The sequence below is a fragment of the Acomys minous genome, assembly GCF_964271855.1.
Source record: "Acomys minous genome assembly, chromosome: 14".
NCBI classification, from domain to species: Eukaryota; Metazoa; Chordata; class Mammalia; order Rodentia; family Muridae; genus Acomys; species Acomys minous.
Window position 1 is genome coordinate 65,257,001 of NC_140496.1, and position 9,218 is coordinate 65,266,218.

The 9,218-nt window shown below is 56.4% G+C and overlaps 1 protein-coding gene across 4 annotated transcripts; it reads right to left on the reverse strand.

The window, feature by feature from the left end:
* Nucleotides 1-1,012: 1,012 nt before the first annotated feature.
* ATXN7L2 (ataxin 7 like 2) lies at nt 1,013-9,017 on the reverse strand. 4 transcript variants are annotated; one of them, XM_084755749.1, is made up of 12 exons: nt 8,834-8,969; nt 7,380-8,136; nt 6,935-7,000; nt 6,448-6,552; nt 5,871-6,081; nt 5,293-5,579; nt 4,705-4,787; nt 4,130-4,383; nt 3,479-3,677; nt 3,247-3,368; nt 2,005-2,800; nt 1,013-1,144 (listed from the first exon to the last, which is right to left on the reverse strand). In XM_084755749.1, the coding sequence occupies exons 3-12, from the start codon at nt 6,969-6,971 to the stop codon at nt 1,130-1,132; spliced, it is 2,109 nt and encodes a 702-aa protein (XP_084611875.1). In that variant the 5' UTR covers nt 6,972-7,000; nt 7,380-8,136; nt 8,834-8,969; the 3' UTR covers nt 1,013-1,129. The 4 variants fall into 4 exon arrangements, with proteins under 4 accessions (XP_084611875.1, XP_084611876.1, XP_084611874.1 ...); XM_084755750.1 differs by having other exon boundaries at nt 7,380-7,558; nt 8,834-8,954; XM_084755748.1 differs by lacking the exon at nt 7,380-8,136 and having other exon boundaries at nt 5,293-5,483; nt 8,834-9,017.
* Between the last annotated feature and the right edge of the window lie 201 nt (nt 9,018-9,218).

Consider the following 9,218-nt stretch of genomic DNA (forward strand, 5'->3'; position numbering starts at 1 on the left):
CATAAACAAAAAGCCAAAGCCAAAACAGAGTGACCCAAACGAAGTAATCTCGTGCCTATCCTCTTTGCAGGGGTAGCTGTCCTCCTCCTGAGATACTGCGGAGGCTTAAGGCACCTTTAGCCTTTGCCATGGCGGCTGCACAGCAAGGTGATCCAGAGGAACCAGGGCCTCCCACAACCCCAAGTTCTTCCACACTACTACCCCAGAAAAGCTACGGTCCGGCCTAAAGAGGACTGACTGTGAGCAGCTTTACCCAGGTCTTCAAGGCAAATTTACAGAAGCGCCTGAAACGAGCTGTCCAGGGGCTGGGGAGATGGCTCCGTGGTTAAGGGTGCATACTCCTCTTGCACAGGGCCTTAACACCCACATCATGGGGTTCACAATAGACTGTAACTACCTCCAGGGGGAATGCACACTTCTGGCCTCCGCACACACAGACACACTGTAATAATAATAATGATGATGATGATGATGTCCAGCACCTCTAAAGCAGTGATCACCAAGCTCAACCTCTGTGTGGTTGAGAAACTAAGGCTGCTTTTAAGAAGTGGGGGGAAAACACCCAAAGACCGACGAAATAATTTGTAAAGGGATGGAAGCCCAGAGTTGGTAGAAAACCAGAAAAAGGCCATAAGCCATCTCCCACAGACCCTCAGGACAAAATCCCAAGAGTGGAGCCAAAAGTGTGACTCCCCTTCCTTTTTCATTTCTTTTCCCAGTGGAACCACAGCTGTCTCTCTTAAGCCTCTGGGGGGGTCTTGCTTACTCAGAGCCATACGGCTTATCGTCCTCTCTGGAAGAGCCCCAGTGATACCAGCCCTGGGGTTTTGTGCACCGTGTCTGTGTGCCCCAGGGTGTAGTGCCTATCATCAGCTCAGCCTCTCAGGGTAGGGCTGCGGAGAGTAAGGACACTCATTCGGCCACATCATGGTTCATCCTTTTCTATGTTTCTGTTTTTATATTTTCTTAGCAGCAACAGAACAGGGAGACAGTCTTGAGGTATTTTAAAGAGTTTTTTTTTTCTTAAAAAAAATAATATAAAGTTATAAAAAGCGGCAGCAGCCTGGGGCCCAGATCTGGAGGGGAGGAGGTGTTGACGGCTCCGTTGCAGTGGGCAGGCACTTTCTCGTTAATGGGCTTTTGACTGCAGGAAGACAAGAGGTAAGAGACAGGGTCAAGGTAGGGGCCTACCTGTTATCCTTCCCAGTGAACATCTGGGTAACCCTTGAATTCCTTCAGCTGGCCTAATAAATACAACTGAGCACGGGGAAGAGGAGTGCCAGCCTAACAGCGGGGAGGTAACACTGAAAAACACACATTCACACACCTGTACACACACAGGCAGGCCCTGCAGCAACTACCAGATTTTCCCTAATAGGTGCCAGCAGAGTCTGCACGCACCTAATCCATACCTTTATCAGGATACTACTAGCCGGTCTCACCTCCCGGAAGTCTCTCCTTACAGAGATCATAGGGACAGGACAAAGCAGACTTCAACAGAAAAGGTAAATAAGCCTAACTGCAAGCCTTTCTAGAGATCTGAAAGGACGGTGTGGACCTCAAGCTGTGTACTTGCTTTTCAATGTCCCAATGCCAGAGGAGGCAAGGCCCAGAGAAGCCCACCCACCCAGCTCTCCTGCGTGCTAGGAGTCCCTTTCCCTTAAGGAAAAGCAGCTCCAAGTCAAAGAGGGAGGGTCACTGCCAGTTCAAAAACCAGTGGTCCTTTGGTTAAAGCAAAGGCGATGGCAGGATGGAGCAGCATGTTTTAAGGCTAAAGAAGACGGGGCAGAGGGAAGGTCCCTCTGGCAAACGCTGGGGTCACCCTGGAAAGAGCTGACCGACCTCTCCCTAGAGTTGAGAGCCCAGGAGCTCTTGTTTCCCGCGTTATTCCCTTTTCTGGAGTCGTAGTCAGCACCTTCTGCGTGTCATGAACCTGCTGTGTTCCCCAGCCTCAGCCCTCCCAGCCCCTTCCTGCCCATGGTCTTCAGGAAGCTGGACTGGTACCTTCAGTGTAGAGCACTTCTCCTCAAAGGGCAGGGCTGGACCTGGCTTCTTGCGACGCACAGAGCAGGTCCCATCAGGAGGGACAGCAGCCTGACAGTGCTTGGCCTTGACTGGCCGGCAGTAAGTGGCCAGGTTTTTCCGCTTCTTGGCTACCTCCTCCTCAGAGAGGCAGTTGGTTGGCAGGACCTTAGCTGGGTGTCCAGCCGCTCCCCGGTTTTCTAGCTGAGAAGCCTTGACTGGTATGGAGGGTGCATGAGGGGAACCCCGACAGTCCAGGGGACCTGCTCTTTTTACTCTTGGCCCCACTGTCCCATTGAGCCCCACGCTCAGGGCTGTTTTAGTCTTGGCTGAGAGACCCCGACAGCCAGAGGGTTTGCCTTTTCCAGCAGGCTCCAGGATGCAGGTCCGTTTGAACGTGGTAGGGCCAGGGGATAACTTCCGCTTTCGAGAAGGGGCCTCCATCTCCAGCCCTTCCTTGCCTTTGGATAACTTGCTGGCCTTGGAAGGGGGCAGCTTGCTGAAGGACGGCGATGGCGTGTTGGCAGGCAGTGGTGAGGTAATAGCCTGGCTACCGCCCATGCACTCTGCCTGGCTGCAGGCAGCTGCTACACTGGGGGAGCCTGCAGGGTAGCTAGGGACAAGGCTGTCCTTGATGGGGGGTATGGAGGCTGGGCAGGCAGGTCGAGGGGGTGGGCCTGGAAGTCGGGGGCAGCTGCCCATAGAAGACGGACTCAGGGGATCAGATAAAGACGGACTGACAAGATGAGATGGAGGTTCAGCTGCTGGTGGGATCTTCCTGCAGCAAAGAGAGAGCTCCACTGTGATACTGAGCAGACACCAGGGCTCCCCTGATAACTGCCAGTCTCTGCGCCTTCAGATGGCCAGCAAAGCCCCAGAGCTGCTGCCCCCTGCTGGGAGACATGGGAACTAAGAGTCCAGGAAGGTGCAAGACATATGAACGAGCACGTAGACCCATAACAACCTGATTTTGGGTCTCAGTTTGGGCATTCCCCCCTCCCCCCCTCATACTACTTTACCTAAAAGGTACTAGAAGTGATGAGTAAGCATCTAGATTTACCCCGACAACCCACCATGCCCTTCTCCAGGCTGCCAAGTCTCACCCCTTTCATGCCATACCCTATTTGGGTTCTTAGCAACCAGCCAAAGCACACCAGACTGGGGCTTCTGAAGCCCAAGTCCGCTCAGGCCTGAGGAAGGAACTTCTGAGTCTGCAAAACTCACTTCCACATGTGTGAGCTGAGGTGCCGTTCCAGCATGGAGCTGAGTGCTGAGCAAAACCGGTCCAGCCGGCGGCTAAACACATAGCATCCTGGGCTCACCAGCCGGCTTCCGAAGGTGCAAAACTGGAGGCGGAAAGGAGGAACATGGTTGGGAGGGCCTGAGAGACAGGGGGGCATCTGCAAACAAGACTTGGCCACCTTCTACCCCAGCTCCCCGGCCTGGGCCTCCTTACCGCCTGCGGCCTAGGGGGCCGGGTTGCATAATGGCAGTCAAGGGGAAGGAGGAGGTCATCAGATGTCCCCTCATCTTCACTCTCCTCACTAGAGGCCTGGGCCCCACCCCGGGGCAGAGGGAAAGGGAATAGGCCTGGATCCCCATCACCACCACAGACACCTTCATCATCCACTTCACTCTCAGAGGAGGCCTGGGACCTGGAAGGGCCAAAGGGGACGTAGGATTGTGTGAATGATAGAGGGACGGGGTGAGGGTTTCCAGGCTCAAATAGCGTGGGCTCTCCCATAGTCCAGGGCACACAAAGGGGCCAGTGGATGCTAACACAGCAGCGCTGCTTCACCCAGGACCCTGGCCCGTCCCGTTCAGCTCCCCGATGACAAGTGCTAACCCATGGGGTAGCTGAGAAAAAAAGTTCACATCCCCAGTACCGAATCCGGCACACCTCACAGAGGCTGCGGTACTGCAGTGCTGCTTGGGCAGGAACAGGGTAATTAGTGGCCTGCCTGGCCCCACTGGCAGGGTTCTAGCTACCTTCCCATGCTTAGGGGAAGTGAGTGCAACTGTAGGGCAGTCCCTGGGCTCCAAGGCTTCCCGGTACCTCAGGGGCTAAGTAACCCCACGGTAGGTAGGGTTAAGGTTCTGTACGTACCTGGGAAGTGCACAGTATGGGTAGGCCTGCTTAGACCGGGGAGAGAGGGTGGTGTTGGGGGTAGCTACCGCTGCCACGCCTTGGACGGCAGCAGGAGGCTCCTGGGAGGGGCGCTCAAGAGCAGGCTCTTTGCGTCCTGGGCTCTTCTCCTTGGGAGACTCTCCTTTGCGGGAGTTGGCCTTCAGTTCAGCCACTAGCACGTCAAAGTCCTTGGCCCTGCCTGGGACCTCCCTGCGCTGGTGCACTGAGTGGATCTAGAACACAGCAGAGGAGAGGAGTGAGGAGGTGAGATCTGAGCAGGAGGGAGGGCATCGGTCTTCTCTGACACAGAGAGAGTGTGCATTGTGGGTGTACTCTCTCACACGGCCAAAACTCTCCTCTGGGTAAGGCGATCTCTACGGCCCTCCCTGGCTAGTGCTCCCACCTTGTGCCCCCCACAAGTGTCCACTTCTCTCCTTCCCTGGTATATGCCTAGCCTCATCCCTTGAGCTGAGTTTACAGTAACTTCTGACTTCTTCTTTCTAAGGTTCCGTGTCTCTGCTGGCCCCTCTCACCATGCAGGGAGATGGGGTTACCTTGCACGTCAACAGGCGTGTACAGATCTTCTTGGTCTCTGGATTTATGACCCCACACTGCCTATTGAGGTCGAACTCTTTTCCTGTGGGGAAAGAGGTGCCGATGAATCTCGAGTCCACTTTTGAGGAGACCAAGAAGAGTTTGGCCTCTTCCTGCCAAGGGCCCAAGAAGCAGCAAGACTAAGGCACTGGGCGTAAACCACCCCAGCCCCAGCCCTGGCCCAGGCACTCTTCGGAGACTGGAAGCCCAAAGCAGAGCAACCCGGAACAAGAACAAAAGAAGCTACAGGCATCCGTGGATGCCAGGAAAACCAACTGTGGGATGTGAGGAAGGAGATGATGGTCAATAGCCCAAGGCAAGGATGAGTGACTCTGCTGGCTTGGACACAGGGTCTCTTAGACTAGCTCAGAGACCTGGACCAGCGAAGCTTCCTGGGAACAAGCAGGACAGGAGGTGATGGGGCTTCTGTACCCTGCATGCTATAAATGCCAGGCCTGGCCAGGACCACTTTTTCCTGACCCAAGAACAGAGGAGCCCAGGGAGGTCTCCACTCTGCCTTTCTGAGCCCCGCGTCTATAACTACTCACGAGCCATCTTTCGGTGGGTTTTAGGAGGCAGCCTGGCTCCACTGGGCTCCTTCTCCGGAGGGCTGCCTTCAGCCCGGTGACTGGAGCCCTCACCAGGGATTAACTCCATGTTCTCTCGGCCAGGAGGTTCTTTAGGAGAGGGGGCCGTGGGGACTTTTCCAGGGGAGTCCTTAGGGAGGCCTCCTGGCTGACTGAGGAAAGCAGAGGGTGGAGCCACCCTGATTCCATGTCCATCGGGCTTCGGGAGACTGGACATCTTCTCCAGGTTCACCACAGGCACGAAAAGGCTACACGTGGAGAGAGGGTGTGGGCTGGGAGGTGGGGAGACTGGGACCGGGGTCTGGACTCTAGCCCAGAGCCATCTCCTCCCTAGCTCTGGAACTTGGGTGGGCTCCAAGAAAGGCGTGGAAAAAAAAGGGGGGGGGGAGCCCATGCTCCCTGGAATATATGGAAAGGAGCTGCAGATGGGGTTAGCTGGTTCTTGCGGTGAGCAGTCCCCTGCAGTCCAGGGCTAAGCATCAACCCTGTCATGGGTCAGAGTCAGGGCTAGTCTTTGGGGGTTGCCAGCCTCTTCTTACCAGAGGTTGTCCTTCTGGGTCTTCTCAGGAGGCGGATGGCCACGGCTCCGGGACCCCTGGCCCTTCTCCCTGGAGGAGGTTTTGGTGGAACCTGGGGCTCTACAAGCTGGGCCCTGGCCATTCACTACATGGCATTTCTGAGAGCTGGCGGGGGCTGGAGGTGGGGGTGGGGCCCGGGCATAAAGCTTGCTGAGGGGCCCATGTCTTCTTTCTGTCACCAGGAGGTGGAGAGAGTAACTGAGGTGAGTGGTATTGACTGGCTCCTTCCCCAACCTCCTACCCAGCCGGCCGATTCTTTTTTACAGAACCTGAATTGCTAGAGCTTGGGCTGTGAGTCTGTCTCCTCCCCATTTAAAGTCAAGCCTTTCGAGAGTCAGAATTCTAGACCTCACTTCTTGAAGCTCTTCACTCTACTTGGTGCTAGAAGCTTATTAGAACGGTAATCCCGACACCCACAAGACTCAAGCTGCCCCCAGCACCATCTTCCTTTACCCATGACCTCCCAACTGACACTGTCCTAAGAGTTCCACGGGCCACCTCCCTGCCCCCTTGTCACCTCCCTAGGGCGCCCCCTCACCGCAGTGCTTCTGGAAGGCTTGAGGCTTCACCACCTGGCTGCAGTGGTTACATACAACCAAATAGAAGTCATCATGGGCGGGGCAGTGCCCGAAGATGGACATGTCTGCAATGACAGGGGGCTTTGTCACTGGGGTTGGGGACTTGGGATTTCCCTAGATCGGGGAGCACTCCCACCCCACCACTGAGAAGGCACTCTGCCTTCCAACCGACATACGACAGGCTTTCTTCGGCTGGATGTTCCCAGCTTCCACAGGTCCAATCTAACCAGACCCAGGGAGGATGGGCTTTCACGGGAGTGGGTGCCAACTACATGTGGTCAAGGTCTCCAACGACAGGTCACGGGAGCCAGGGCAACTGGCTGGCTCCAACCTATCAAAACGAGGCTCCCCCAACAGCTTTGCTGCTTCAGGCTACCTCTTCCAGTGGAAGAGGGGACAGTGGTCCAACTTCCCCTGAGGCCCAGCCCCATGTGTACTGACTCTCACCTTCTTTAATGAGGGTCATGGTGTCCAGCTTCTTCATGGTTTTGCTGCTGTCCTCCAGCTCAGCCCCTGGAGGAGAAGCACAGCTCAGAAGGCCCATCCCCCTTCCCAGAACCCAGCAGGGCCTTGCGGCCCAGTGGTATGAAGCCCACACTCCCTGACGAGCACTCAGGGTTCCTGGAGAAACTTTCAAGGGGTCATTCACAAGCGCCCGGTTTTTTTTCCCTTTATGTGCCCCTCTGAGATGAGATGACCCCCATTAGGAAGGGTCCTAATGACCCTTCACTGCCAGATACACAGGACAGAGTTCCAGTGCTGACTAGGTGGGTGACTATGGGCAAATGTCTTTTGAGGCTGCTTACATGGGTCCTTTCTGCTACTCTGTGGCATCCCAAACACCCTCCCAGATTCCCGCCCCCACAAGCTCATTTTGCTCTACCCAAGTTACCATAGTATCATCAAAGTTACACTCAGCTTCTCAGGTCCTGTACTGATAGAGTGGCCATAGAGTAGAGAAACTGCTGTCTTTGGACCCTTTGGCATCTTCAAAGTCTCCTTGATCAGCTACGCAAGCCCCTCCCCTTCTTAGGGGGGCTTTGTCCAGGGGTTGCCCTTGTACCTCAGTTTCTGGGTTAATGACAAAAACATCTTAGCTGTGCAAAGCAGCTCTTTCCCCATCCCCCTACCTCACTCCTCGCCCCCCTCCTCTAAGCCCCCTCCCTGTCCCATGGGTGTATGTGCTGGGGTGGGGGGCGGGAATCAATTCTGAGTCACCAAATCTGTCTGAGTCCATTTCTGGTTCTCAGTGCACCTAGACCCTGAGTGGCCCCATCTTAGCCCACTAAGCATGGGGCAGTTTCAAGGATGGCCTGTGCTCCCATCTAGGCTGGCTCTCTAATGCTCAGTAACAGGGTTGCCCCTTTCTACGATGAGATTACTGCCAATCATAACCCCCAGACATGAGTGGCAGTGGGTCAGGCATGCAAAAGACAAGGGGGTAGCTCCCACTCTTTTACATCCCTTAAATGCAAGTGTCGGGGACGGACAGAACAGAAAAGAGCTGGAAGTCAGATGTCTCAAAAGAGACCAAGTGGCATTAGAGACTGCTCCGAGAGATCTCCTCCTCCACCTCTTCTCACTTGCAAACTTCTTCAGGGGTGTGATGCTTGTTGTCACCCCCAAAAGGCCACGAGGCCAGGTGCTCCCTGGGGGCCCAGGAGACAAAGATCAGAAGGGGCTGCAGGCCTGCTCACCAAAGGCACTCAAGGGCCTACAGAAAATAGGGGTCAAGGTAGAGAGGCAAGGGGGCAGGGCAAGAGGCCCAGGGAAGGATGGGAGGCTTGCAGGCATGGATGGATGATGGACGGATGGACTGAGGTTGGGAGGGTGGATGGATGCATGGAGGATGGAGTCACTAAAGCAGAGGGGGCGGGGGCTCAGGAACACTGCAGCGGGCAGGGAAACCTTGAAAGAAGCTAAGGTGAGGGGCAAAAAGCAAAGGACCAAGGGTGTGGGGAGGGGGCACAGAAGTGGGGTGTGTGGGAAACACGTGGAGAGGACTGTTGCAGATGGGTTAGAGCCGGAGCAGGTGCAGAACGGATAAAAGCTGGGGGCCAGCGCACAATAAGACAGATAAAGGCAAGTGAAGTGGGGGGCAGGTACTCTGCACCCGCAGAGGCAGAGGTGGGCAGGGTGGGCTGCAAGCGATGCGCCGGCGCTAGGACCCGGAGGCGCGAAGGTGCCTGAGCAGGCGGGCACTAGGACCCGGCGGGTCCTTTGTTTGGGGGGCCGGGGAGCCGGACGGCGGCTCTAGTCGGCGGCTCCCCTCAGCTGGAGGGGGCCCTAAAGGGGGGGAGGGGAGATAGTGATGGGGTCCCCGGACTCTAGTGTAGCTGTACTCACCGTCTGCCGCAGGCAGGTCGGCCCGCTCCACCCACGAGCTCCAGCTCTGTCCCGCGAAGTCATCGAGACTCGGCACTCGCCGCTCCAGAGCGGCCATTGCTGCCACCGCGCGTTCACGCACCGCCATCACCGCCGCGGACGCGCGCCCGCCCCGGCGCCGCCGCCGCGCGGCCCCCTCCCCCCACCCTCCGACCCGGGGCACGCCTCCCTCTCCCCCTACCTTGCCAGTTCACTCTTTGCGCAAGCGCAGCTGGGTCTCCTACCACCACCTCCTCTCACTCCCCGCACAGCTTTCTGGGAAGTGTAGTTGGGGAGAGGTGGTGATGCCTACGGAGCTAGCCGAGGGATCCCTTCCGAAATGCAAAAATCGCGTGCAGGGAAAGGA